The 15266-nt window shown below is 49.9% G+C and overlaps 1 protein-coding gene across 2 annotated transcripts in view; it reads right to left on the bottom strand.

The window, feature by feature from the left end:
- The window catches only part of INPPL1 (inositol polyphosphate phosphatase like 1), a 112423-nt gene extending 99557 nt beyond the window's left edge, over nt 1-12866 (bottom strand). Inside the window, exon 1 of one of the 2 annotated variants that reach the window (XM_063950899.1) lies at nt 11403-12866. In XM_063950899.1, the coding sequence (XP_063806969.1) occupies nt 11403-11581 (179 nt within the window). In that variant the 5' untranslated portion in view covers nt 11582-12866. The remainder of the gene's footprint in view (nt 1-11402) is intronic. The other variant, XM_063950900.1, reaches the window with a different exon arrangement.
- Between the last annotated feature and the right edge of the window lie 2400 nt (nt 12867-15266).

Raw genomic sequence — 15266 nt, 5'->3', positions numbered from 1 at the left:
AGACAGGAGCAGGAGAGATCCCTCCTCTATCATTTAACAGATGCAAATAAAAAAAAGAAATGAAAAAGAAAAAAGAAGCGCGCTGAGATTGATTAGTGGGCTGCCAGCTGTCACGGCGGAGACGACGCTGCGGGCACAGCGTTTATATCAGCAGTATACGGGCGGCCTCAGGGGGAAGTGAAGGCTCCAGTTCCTCTTTCTGCAGCCTCTCAGGAAAGCAGAGGCGGCCACACTCAGGTTACCGATAGGACCCCCCTCGCCGCTGTTACACGTGCGCTGTAAACAGGCAGCGCACGCTGCGGAGACCGGCCTGCTGTATGTATACAGCTATATACAGGCTGTACCTCCATTGTTACATAATACGCCATACATGTGGTTAGTGCCCCGGGCAGCTGACAGCTCATCTCATACATATGTAACGAGATGTAATAAGATGAGGGTCACCTGTCATGATGTGACATCACGGTGATGTCATTACGTGTAGGAGTGCTCGGGAAGGTAATCTCAGCCTGAGGGCCCGTGTACAGGACACGTATGGTAACAGGTTACACAATGAGAGGAAGTCACATGACATACAGCACAGATCAGCCTGATGTATGTATACAATGTACACGCGGAATGGTCACAGTCACCTGACATCAGAGTACCCTCCATTACATGTGTGGCAGCTCCTGCCCAGCTCACCGCAACCTGAGGGGGGGGGAGTGGATGCCATATGGGGGGGGCATAGGTGCACATGGTAATAGACCGATACATCAGAGGACTCAACAGTCTCCTTTCACACAGCGCCCACTCCCACTGCGTAACATACACCGTGTAACACTCTCCATACAGCGCCCACTCCCACTGCGTAACATACACCGTGTAACACTCTCCATACAGCGCCCACTCCCACTGCGTAACATACACCGTGTAACACTCTCTATACAGCGCCCACTCCCACTGCGTAACATACACCGTGTAACACTCTCTATACAGCGCCCACTCCCACTGCGTAACATACACCGTGTAACACTCTCCATACAGCGCCCACTCCCACTGCGTAACATACACCGTGTAACACTCTCCATACAGCGCCCACTCCCACTGCGTAACATACACCGTGTAACACTCTCTACACAGCACCCACTCCCACTGCGTAACATACACCGTGTAATACTCTCTATACAGCGCCCACTCCCACTGCGTAATATACACCGTGTAACACTCTCCATACAGCGCCCACTCCCACTGCGTAACATACACCGTGTAACACTCTCCATACAGCGCCCACTCCCACTGCGTAACATACACCGTGTAACACTCTCCATACAGCGCCCACTCCCACTGCGTAACATACACCGTGTAACACTCTCCATACAGCACCCACTCCCACTGCGTAACATACACCGTGTAACACTCTCCATACAGCACCCACTCCCACTGCGTAACATACACCGTGTAACACTCTCCATACAGCGCCCACTCCCACTGCGTAACATACACCGTGTAACACTCTCTATACAGCGCCCACTCCCACTGCGTAACATACACCGTGTAACACTCTCCATACAGCGCCCACTCCCACTGCGTAATATACACCGTGTAACACTCTCCATACAGCGCCCACTCCCACTGCGTAACATACACCGTGTAACACTCTCCATACAGCACCCACTCCCACTGCGTAACATACACCGTGTAACACTCTCCATACAGCACCCACTCCCACTGCGTAACATACACCGTGTAACACTCTCCATACAGCGCCCACTCCCACTGCGTAACATACACCGTGTAACACTCTCTATACAGCGCCCACTCCCACTGCGTAACATACACCGTGTAACACTCTCCATACAGCGCCCACTCCCACTGCGTAATATACACCGTGTAACACTCTCCATACAGCGCCCACTCCCACTGCGTAACATACACCGTGTAACACTCTCCATACAGCACCCACTCCCACTGCGTAACATACACCGTGTAACACTCTCCATACAGCGCCCACTCCCACTGCGTAACATACACCGTGTAACACTCTCTATACAGCGCCCACTCCCACTGCGTAACATACACCGTGTAACACTCTCCATACAGCACCCACTCCCACTGCGTAACATACACCGTGTAACACTCTCCATACAGCACCCACTCCCACTGCGTAACATACACCGTGTAACACTCTCTACACAGCACCCACTCCCACTGCGTAACATACACCGTGTAACACTCTCCATACAGCACCCACTCCCACTGCGTAACATACACCGTGTAACACTCTCTACACAGCACCCACTCCCACTGCGTAACATACACCGTGTAACACTCTCCATACAGCGCCCACTCCCACTGCGTAATATACACCGTGTAACACTCTCTATACAGCGCCCACTCCCACTGCGTAACATACACCGTGTAACACTCTCTATACAGCGCCCACTCCCACTGCGTAATATACACCGTGTAACACTCTCCATACAGCACCCACTCCCACTGCGTAACATACACCGTGTAACACTCTCCATACAGCACCCACTCCCACTGCGTAACATACACCGTGTAACACTCTCTACACAGCACCCACTCCCACTGCGTAACATACACCGTGTAACACTCTCCATACAGCGCCCACTCCCACTGCGTAATATACACCGTGTAACACTCTCTATACAGCGCCCACTCCCACTGCGTAACATACACCGTGTAACACTCTCTATACAGCGCCCACTCCCACTGCGTAACATACACCGTGTAACACTCTCTATACAGCGCCCACTCCCACTGCGTAACATACACCGTGTAACACTCTCCATACAGCGCCCACTCCCACTGCGTAACATACACCGTGTAACACTCTCTATACAGCGCCCACTCCCACTGCGTAACATACACCGTGTAACACTCTCCATACAGCGCCCACTCCCACTGCGTAATATACACCGTGTAACACTCTCCATACAGCGCCCACTCCCACTGCGTAACATACACCGTGTAATACTCTCTATACAGCACCCACTCCCACTGCGTAACATACACCGTGTAACACTCTCCATACAGCGCCCACTCCCACTGCGTAATATACACCGTGTAACACTCTCTATACAGCGCCCACTCCCACTGCGTAACATACACCGTGTAACACTCTCCATACAGCGCCCACTCCCACTGCGTAATATACACCGTGTAACACTCTCTATACAGCGCCCACTCCCACTGCGTAATATACACCGTGTAACACTCTCCATACAGCGCCCACTCCCACTGCGTAATATACACCGTGTAACACTCTCCATACAGCGCCCACTCCCACTGCGTAACATACACCGTGTAACACTCTCCATACAGCGCCCACTCCCACTGCGTAATATACACCGTGTAACACTCTCCATACAGCGCCCACTCCCACTGCGTAACATACACCGTGTAACACTCTCCATACAGCGCCCACTCCCACTGCGTAATATACACCGTGTAACACTCTCTATACAGCACCCACTCCCACTGCGTAACATACACCGTGTAACACTCTCTATACAGCGCCCACTCCCACTGCGTAACATACACCGTGTAACACTCTCCATACAGCGCCCACTCCCACTGCGTAATATACACCGTGTAACACTCTCCATACAGCACCCACTCCCACTACGTAACATACACCGTGTAATACTCTCTATACAGCGCCCACTCCCACTGCGTAACATACACCGTGTAACACTCTCCATACAGCGCCCACTCCCACTGCGTAATATACACCGTGTAACACTCTCCATACAGCGCCCACTCCCACTGCGTAATATACACCGTGTAACACTCTCCATACAGCGCCCACTCCCACTGCGTAATATACACCGTGTAACACTCTCCATACAGCGCCCACTCCCACTGCGTAACATACACCGTGTAATACTCTCTATACAGCACCCACTCCCACTGCGTAACATACACCGTGTAACACTCTCTATACAGCACCCACTCCCACTGCGTAACATACACCGTGTAACACTCTCCATACAGCGCCCACTCCCACTGCGTAATATACACCGTGTAACACTCTCTATACAGCACCCACTCCCACTGCGTAACATACACCGTGTAACACTCTCTATACAGCACCCACTCCCACTGCGTAACATACACCGTGTAATACTCTCTATACAGCGCCCACTCCCACTGCGTAATATACACCGTGTAACACTCTCCATACAGCGCCCACTCCCACTGCGTAATATACACCGTGTAACACTCTCTATACAGCACCCACTCCCACTGCGTAACATACACCGTGTAACACTCTCTATACAGCGCCCACTCCCACTGCGTAACATACACCGTGTAACACTCTCCATACAGCACCCACTCCCACTGCGTAACATACACCGTGTAATACTCTCTATACAGCGCCCACTCCCACTGCGTAACATACACCGTGTAACACTCTCCATACAGCGCCCACTCCCACTGCGTAACATACACCGTGTAACACTCTCTATACAGCACCCACTCCCACTGCGTAATATACACCGTGTAACACTCTCCATACAGCGCCCACTCCCACTGCGTAATATACACCGTGTAACACTCTATACAGCACCCATTGCCACACAACAAATATACTGCACCCCCTACCACTATACAATATATACAGTATAATACTCTCTATACAGCACCCACTCCCACTGCGTAATATACACCGTGTAACACTCTCTATACAGCGCCCACTCCCACTACGTAACATACACCGTGTAACACTCTCCATACAGCACCCACTCCCACTGCGTAATATACACCGTGTAACACTCTCTATACAGCGCCCACTCCCACTGCGTAATATACACCGTGTAACACTCTCCATACAGCACCCACTCCCACTGCGTAATATACACCGTGTAACACTCTCTATACAGCGCCCACTCCCACTGCGTAACATACACCGTGTAACACTCTCTATACAGCGCCCACTCCCACTGCGTAACATACACCGTGTAACACTCTCTATACAGTACCCACTCCCACTGCGTAATATACACCGTGTAACACTCTCTATACAGCGCCCACTCCCACTGCGTAACATACACCGTGTAATACTCTCTACACAGCGCCCACTCCCACTGCGTAACATACACCGTGTAACACTCTCCATACAGCACCCATTACCACACAACAAATATACTGCACCCCCTCCACTATACAATATATACAGTATAATACTGTGTATACATCGCCCCCACCTACTGCGTAACATACACCGTGTAACACTCTCTATACAGCACCCATTGCCACACAATATACTGCACCCCCTCCACTATACAATATATACAGTATAATACTGTGTATACAGCGCCCCCACCTACTGCGTAACATACACAACATAATACTCTCTATACAGCACCCATTACCACACAACAAATATACTGCACCCCCTCCCACTATACAATATATACAGTATAATACTGTGTATACAGCCCCCTCCCACTGCGTAACATACACCGTGTAACACTCTATACAGCACCCATTACCACACAACAAATATACTGCACCCCCTCCCACTATACAATATATACAGTATAATACTGTGTATACAGCGCCCACTCCCACTGCGTAACATACACCGTGTAACACTCTCTATACAGCACCCATTGACACACAACTAGTGGTCACTCTAGGCTGTTTTAGTAGGGCGCCGCGCCCTGCCCGTTTTTTAACAGGCAAAACCCGCCCTGCCCCTTTTGCGGCGCCCTGCTAGAACAGCCGCCCGCTCCCTGCCCTCCCGGCGTGTATAGATGCCGTGCGCATGCGCGCGGCATCCATTCACGCATTGGGAGAGGGCTGGGGGAAGCCTAGCACCGACGGAGGTGCTGGGCACGCCCCCAACAGTGACGTCGCCGGCCACAGACGCTCTTTATAGTAGCGTCTGTGGGCCGCACCGCCCCCTAAAATGACGGAGGCGTGGCCACGCCCCCTAGTTTGCGTGGCCGCGCCCCCATTTCGGGCGAGCGCGCGCACATGTGCCCCCCTGAGTCCGGCGCCCTGCCCCTTTTCACTCCTAGAGTGAACACTACACAACAAATATACTGCACCCCCTCCACTATACAATATATACAGTATAATACTGTGTATACAGCGCCCCCACCTACTGCGTAACATACACCGTGTAACACTCTCTATACAGCACCCATTGCCACACAATATACTGCACCCCCTCCACTATACAATATATACAGTATAATACTGTGTATACAGCGCCCCCACCTACTGCGTAACATACACAACATAACACACTCTATACAGCACCCATTACCACACAACAAATATACTGCACCCCCTCCCACTATACAATATATACAGTATAATACTGTGTATACAGCGCCCCCACCTACTGCGTAACATACACCGTGTAACACTCTATACAGCACCCATTACCACACAACAAATATACTGCACCCCCTCCACTATACAATATATACAATATAACACTGTGTATACAGCGCCCACTCCCACTGCGTAACATACACAGTGTAACACTCTATACAGCACCCATTACCACACAACAAATATAGTGCACCCCCTCCACTATACAATATATACAGTATAATACTGTGTATACAGCGCCCACTCCCACTGCGTAACATACACCGTGTAACACTCTCTATACAGCACCCACTGCCACACAACAAATATATTGCACCCCCTCCCACTATACAATATATACAGTATAATACTGTATATACAGCGCCCCCACCTACTGCGCAACATACACCGTGTAACACTCTCTATACAGCACCCATTGCCACACAACAAATATACTGCACCCCCTCCCACTATACAATATATACAGTATAATACTGTTTATACAGCGCCCCCACCTACTGCGTAACATACACCGGGTAACACTCTATACAGCACCCATTACCACACAACAAATATACTGCACCCCCTCCCACTATACAATATATACAGTATAATACTGTGTATACAGCGCCCCCACCTACTGCGTAACATACACCGTGAACACTCTCTATACAGCACCCATTGCCACACAACAAATATACTGCACCCCCTCCACTATACAATATATACAGTATAATACGGTGTATACAGCGCCCCCACCTACTGCGTAACATACACAGCGTAACACTCTCCATACAGCACCCATTACCACACAACAAATATACTGCACCCCTCCACTATACAATATATACAGTATAATACTCTATATACAGCGCCCCCACCTACTGCGTAACATACACAGCGTAACACTCTCTATACAGCACCCATTGCCACACAACAAATATACTGCACCCCCTCCACTATATAATATATACAGTATAATACGGTGTATACAGCGCCCCCACCTACTGCGTAACATACACAGCGTAACACTCTCTATACAGCACCCATTACCACACAACAAATATACTGCACTCCCTCCACTATACAATATATACAGTATAATACGGTGTATACAGCGCCCACTCCCACTGCGTAACATACACAGCTTAACACTCTCTATACAGCACCCATTGCCACACAACAAATATACTGCACCCCCTCCACTATACAATATAACACTGTGTATACAGCGCCCACTCCCACTGCGTAACATACACCGTGTAACACTCTCTATACAGCACCCATTACCACACAACAAATATACTGCACCCCCTCCACTATACAATATATACAGTATAATACGGTGTATACAGCCCCCTCCCACTGCGTAACATACACCGTGTAACACTCTCTATACAGCACCCATTACCACACAACAAATATACTGCACCCCCTCCACTATACAATATATACAGTATAATACTGTGTATACAGCGCCCCCACCTACTGCGTAACATACACCGTGTAACTCTCTATACAGCACCCATTGCCACACAACAAATATACTGCACCCCCTCCCACTATACAATATATACAGTATAATACTGTGTATACAGCGCCCCCACCTACTGCGTAACATACACCGTGTAACTCTCTATACAGCACCCATTGCCACACAACAAATATACTGCACCCCCTCCCACTATACAATATATACAGTATAATACTGTTTATACAGCGCCCCCACCTACTGCGTAACATACACCGCGTAATACTCTCTATACAGCACCCATTGCCACACAACAAATATACTGCACCCCCTCCCACTATACAATATATACAGTATAATACTGTGTATACAGCGCCCCCACCCACTATAGAATATATACAGTATAATACTGTGTATACAGTGCCCACTGCGAAACATACACCGTGTAACACTCTCTATACAGCACCCATTGCCACACAACAAATATACTGCACCCCCTCCTACTATACAATATATACAGTATAATACTGTGTATACAGCGCCCACTCCCACTATACAATATATACAGTATAATACTGTGTATACAGCGCCCACTCCCACTATACAATATATACAGTATAATACTGTGTATAAAGCGTCCCCTCCCACTATATAACGTGTACAGTATAACACTGTGTATACAGCCCCCTTCCATTATATAACGTGTACCAGTATAACTGTGTATACAGCCCCCCTCCCCCTATATACCATGTACAGTATAACACTGCGTATACACCCCCCTCCGCTATATGTGTACAGTATAACACTGCGTAAATAGCCCCCCGCTATATAACGTGCACAGTATAACACTGCGTATACAGCGCCCCCTCCCACTATATAACGTGTACAGTATAATACTGTGTATACAGCTCCCCTCCCCCTATATAACGTGTACAGTATAATACTGTGTATACAGCCCCCCCTTCCACTACATAACGTGTACAATATGATACTGTGTATACAGCCCCCTCCCCTATATAATGTATACAGTATAACGTGTACAGTATAACAGTGTGTATACAGCCCCCCTCCCGCTATATAACGTGTACAGTATAACACTGTGTATACAGCCCCCTCCCCTATATAACGTGTACAGTATAACACTGCGTATACAGCCCCCCTCCCCCTACATAACGTGTACAGTATAACACTGCGTATACAGCCCCCCTCCCGCTATATAACGTGTACAGTATAACACTGTGTATACAGCCCCCTCCCCTATATAACGTGTACAGTATAACACTGCGTATACAGCCCCCCTCCCCCTACATAACGTGTACAGTATAACACTGTGTATACAGCCCCCTCCCCTATATAACGTGTACAATATAACACTGTGTATACAGCCCCCATCCCCCTATATAATGTATACAGTATAACGTGTACAGTATAACACTGTGTATACAGCCCCCTCCCCCTATATAACGTGTACAGTATAACACTGCGTATACAGCCCCCCTCCCCCTATATAACGTGTACATTATAACACTGTGTATACAGCCCCCTCCCCTATATAACGTGTACAGTATAACACTGCGTATACAGCCCCCCTCCCCCTATATAACGTGTACAGTATAACACTGTGTATACAGCCCCCTCCCCCTATATAACGTGTACAGTATAACGTGTACAGTATAACGTGTACAGTATAACACTGTGTATACAGCCCCCCTCCCCCTATATAACGTGTACAGTATAACACTGTGTATACAGCCGCCTCCCCTATATAACGTGTACAGTATAACACTGCGTATACAGCCCCCTCCCCTATATAACGTGTACAATATAACACTGTGTATACAGCCCCCATCCCCCTATATAATGTATACAGTATAACGTGTACAGTATAACACTGTGTATACAGCCCCCTCCCCCTATATAACGTGTACAGTATAACACTGTGTATACAGCCCCCTCCCCTATATAACGTGTACAGTATAACACTGCGTATACAGCCCCCTCCCCTATATAACGTGTACAGTATAACACTGTGTATACAGCCCCCTCCCCCTATATAACGTGTACAATATAACGTGTATACAGCGCTGCCCACCCCCCATTCTATTATATAAAATCGCTGTTTATCACAGTCACATGCAGTGTCAGACTGGGGTACGAAGGGTCCACCAGGGTAATGCGGCAGTAGGGGCCCATGTTTAGGGGTGTGGCCTGTCTCCAGAGGGGGTGTGGCCAGCCATCACATTGACTTGCCTAACTATTAGAGAGTGCATGGGCTGGGCCCCATGATAAATATATATAGTAACTATATACTGCTAGTGCACGCCTGATAATGTACCAGACTAACAACAATGCACTGTACAACTCACATGAACAGTCTGGGACCTGGTTGGGCCCCCAGGCAGTGGGGCCCACGGGGTTTTCCCCCTGGACCCTTGTGGTGACCAGGGCTGGACGTCCATGTATAACAAGGGTCAGCAGAGGCAGGAAGGCAGAATATCTGGGTAATAAGGCGATTCCCGGACTGGGACCCATCAGAATTCCGCACACACAGAACACGGGGGTCTCACACTACATACGTGACAAATGTAAACATTAATCCTGATGGTGTATCACGTGCCAAGGCCTCGCCCAGCATGTGGGGGTGCAGCTGCAGGGCACCTGGGACCTCCGGAAGCTGTGGGCAATGCTCCCCCTAAAGTGTGTGTGTGTGGGGGGGGCGCCTCATACACTCCTAATAACCTGCAAAGGGGCCGCGCACTACACCGCAGCATTACGTAATAACACAACATATGACCCAGGAAAGAGACACCTGTAATAGAGAGATAAAGTGGAGAGAGATAAAGTAGCAGCCAATCAGCTCCTAACGGCCATGCTACAGGCTGGGTTTGAAAAATGACAGGAGCTGATTGGCTGGTACTTTCCGTTGACTTTATCTCCAGCCAAGTCTTAGTAAATAGACCCTAAATCTCCCACTTTATCTCTCTCCAAGGCTTGATACATCTCCTTTGCCCTTTACTCACGGTCACTGATGACCTGTATGGCGGCTGTATCCTGTAGCTCTCAGGTCTTGTGACTATTTATAAGGTGCCCCCAGGGCTCGTGGCACCACACATGGGCACAGAACGCCCGGGACCCGCACGCAGTGTCACCACTGTTACACCTGTATGTCACACTATAACACACTGCACAAATAAATGTAGCGTTCCGAAATAAAAACAAGGTAAGACAATTATAATGACACTTAGAAAGGTATAAAGGTGTTACTCCATACCCTAAATACTGGGGAATATCTGACACACTCTACTAAACTTCAGCTTCAAGCGGCCGCTCTAGATTGCAAGCTCTTGTGCGCCAGGTCCATTCTTCCCTTCACTAGGCGGATTGTATTGGTTCCCAGCTTAGGATGGGAGACCCATGATGGCACAGTACTGACCGCCCAGTGCTCTGGCACCAGTGGGCAGGTTCTGTGTGTGAGCAGCGCTGCGGTATAGGGTGGCGCTACAGAAGAACACGGTTATAACTGAACTAAGCGCCGCATAATGCTACAAACCATATACATGCCATAACGCTACAACCCAGGAGACGCCATACTCACAGCACGCAGAGGGCATAGGCACCGGTGACGCTCTCGCTGTCTCGCACCAGGAAGCTGCCATCTCTGCCAGCCTTGGCAAGCAAGTCCTCAGCCGCTGCCCGGCTCAGATCCCGGTGGTACCAGGGCAGCGCCATGTTCCCTACAGACCCCTGGGCACTGGCACCGCCAGATGATGCCATAGCCAGGGACGGGCAACGCAATAATCCAAATCAAGAACAAAGAGAAGTCCTGCTCCAGATCTCACCGAGAGACTGCTCACTCACATAGAGACAGCAAGAGACAGCTCACTCACATAGACAGCTCACTTACATAGAGACAACAAGAGACAGCTCACTCACATAGAGACAGCAAGAGACACCTCACTCACATAGAGACAGCAAGAGACACCTCACTCACATAGACAGCTCACTCACATAGAGACAGCAAGAGACCGCTCACTCACATAGACAGCTCACTTACATAGAGACAACAAGAGACAGCTCACTCACATAGAGACAGCAAGAGACTGCTCACTCACATAGAGACAGCAAGAGACACCTCACTCACATAGACAGCTCACTCACATAGAGACAGCAAGAGACCGCTCACTCACATAGACAGCTCACTTACATAGAGACAACAAGAGACAGCTCACTCACATAGAGACAGCAAGAGACTGCTCACTCACATAGAGACAGCAAGAGACACCTCACTCACATAGACAGCTCACTCACATAGAGACAGCAAGAGACCGCTCACTCACATAGACAGCTCACTTACATAGAGACAACAAGAGACAGCTCACTCACATAGAGACAGCAAGAGACAATATAGAGTCAGCTCACTCACATAGAGACAGCTCACTAACTCAGAGACAGACTACTCAGAGACAGCTGACTGACACAGAGACAGCAAGAGACAACTCACATAGAGACAACTCACATAGAGACAGCAAGAGACAACTCACATAGAGACAGCTCACTCACTTAGAGACAGACTACTCATAGAGACAGCTCGCTCACAGCCCCTGGCAGCAACAGCAGGACACCCGGCAGCGGGTGAGAGGGGTGAGCGGGCCCCGCACTCCGCAGTAAGTTGCGGGCAGCAGTAACTGTGTATCCGCGCAGGGTCCGGCCCAGTCACTACACCCCAGCCCCGGGCATCTCCCCTGGCCGAGGATCCTTCTCTCTGCTCCCCGGGGAGGGGTCTGTGCTGGCGGGCATGGGGCTGGCACCGGCGGGAGGGAGCAGGAAGGAGTCCCGGGAATCGCTGCGATTCTATCCTGACCCCGATTCTCCTGCGTCAGAGAGGAAACTGCGATTATCCCACCTCCCCCCGCTGTTCCTGCACAGCTCCCTCTCCTTCCTGTGTGCCACTCACACTACACCACACTCACACTACACCACACTCACACACACTACACAGCTGTTCCTGCACAGTTCCCTCTCCTTCCTGTGTGCCACTCACACTACACCACACTCACACACTATACCACACTCACACATTACACCATACACAGCTGTTCCTGCACAGCTCCCTCTCCTTCCTGTGTGCCACTCACACTACACCACACTCACACACACACTACACCACACTCACACACACTACACAGCTGTTCCTGCACAGTTCCCTCTCCTTCCTGTGTGCCACTCACACTACACCACACTCACACACTACACCACACTCACACATTACACCATACACAGCTGTTCCTGCACAGCTCCCTCTCCTTCCTGTGTGCCACTCACACTACACCACACTCACACACACACTACACCACACTCACACACACTACACAGCTGTTCCTGCACAGTTCCCTCTCCTTCCTGTGTGCCACTCACACTACACTCACACACTACACCACACTCACACATTACACCATACACAGCTGTTCCTGCACAGCTCCCTCTCCTTCCTGTGTGCCACTCACACTACACTCACACACACACTATACCACACTCACACACACACACACACACACACTACACAGCTGTTCCTGCACAGCTCCCTCTCCTTCCTGTGTGCCACTCACACTACACCACACTCACACACACTACACAGCTGTTCCTGCACAGTTCCCTCTCCTTCCTGTGTGCCACTCACACTACACCACACTCACACACTACACCACACTCACACATTACACCATACACAGCTGTTCCTGCACAGCTCCCTCTCCTTCCTGTGTGCCACTCACACTACACCACACACACACTATACCACACTCACACACACACACACACTACACAGCTGTTCCTGCACAGTTCCCTCTCCTTCCTGTGTGCCACTTACACTACATCACACTACACCACACTCACACACACTACACAGCTGTTCCTGCACAGCTCCTTCTCCTTCCTGTGTGTCACTCACACTACATCACACTCACACACTACACCATACACAGCTGTTCCTGCACAGCTCCCTCTCCTTCCTGTGTGTCACTCACACTACATCACACTCACACACACACTACACAGCTGTTCCTGCACAGCTCCCTCTCCTTCCTGTGTGTCACTCACACTACACTACACTCACACACACTACACAGCTGTTCCTGCACAGCTCCCTCTCCTTCCTGTGTGCCACTCACACTACATCACACACACTACACCACACTCACACTACACAGCTCCCTCTCCTTCCTGTGTGTCACTCACACTACATCACACTCACACACACTACACCACACTCACACTACACAGCTCCCTCTCCTTCCTGTGTGTCACTCACACTACATCACACTCACACACACTACACCACACTCACACACTACACCATACACAGCTGTTCCTGCACAGCTCCCTCTCCTTCCTGTGTGCCACTCACACTACATCACACTCACACACTACACAATTGTTTCTGCACAGCTCCCTCTCCTTCCTGTGTGTCACTCACACTACATCACACACACTACACAGCTGTTCCTGCACAGCTCCCTCTCCTTCCTGTGTGCCACTCACACTACACCACACTCACACTACACCACACTCACACACACTACACAGCTGTTCCTGCACAGTTCCCTCTCCTTCCTGTGTGCCACTCACACTACACCACACTCACACACTACACCACACTCACACATTACACCATACACAGCTGTTCCTGCACAGCTCCCTCTCCTTCCTGTGTGTCACTCACACTACATCACACTCACACACACTACACCACACTCACACACACTACACAGCTGTTCCTGCACAGCTCCCTCTCCTTCCTGTGTGCCACTCACACTACATCACACTCACACACTACACAATTGTTTCTGCACAGCTCCCTCTCCTTCCTGTGTGTCACTCACACTACATCACACACTACACCACACTCACACACACACTACACAGCTGTTCCTGCACAGCTCCCTCTCCTTCCTGTGTGTCACTCACACTACATCACACTCACACACTACACCATACACAGCTGTTCCTGCACAGCTCCCTCTCCTTCCTGTGTGCCACTCACACTACATCACACTCACACACATCCACTACACAGCTGTTCCTGCACAGCTGCCTCTCCTTCCTGTGTGCCACTCACACTACATCACACTCACACACTACACAGCTGTTTCTGCACAGCTCCCTCTCCTTCCTGTGTGTCACTCACACTACATCACACTCACACACACTACACCACACTCACACTACACAGCTGTTCCTGCACAGCTCCCTCTCCTTCCTGTGTGTCACTCACACACACTACACTCACACATTACACCATACACAGCTGTTCCTGCACAACTCCCTCTCCTTCCTGTGTGTCACTCACACTACATCACACTCACACACACACTACACAGCTGTTTCTGCACAGCTCCCTCTCCTTCCTGTGTGCCACTCACACTACATCACACTCACACACACACTACACAGCTGTTCCTGC

Source organism: Pseudophryne corroboree, chromosome 2 (genome assembly GCF_028390025.1).
Source record: "Pseudophryne corroboree isolate aPseCor3 chromosome 2, aPseCor3.hap2, whole genome shotgun sequence".
In the NCBI taxonomy this organism is placed as follows: Eukaryota; Metazoa; Chordata; class Amphibia; order Anura; family Myobatrachidae; genus Pseudophryne; species Pseudophryne corroboree.
The sequence above is the reverse complement of the archived record's forward strand: the minus strand, read 5'-3'. Positions and strand labels throughout refer to the sequence as shown.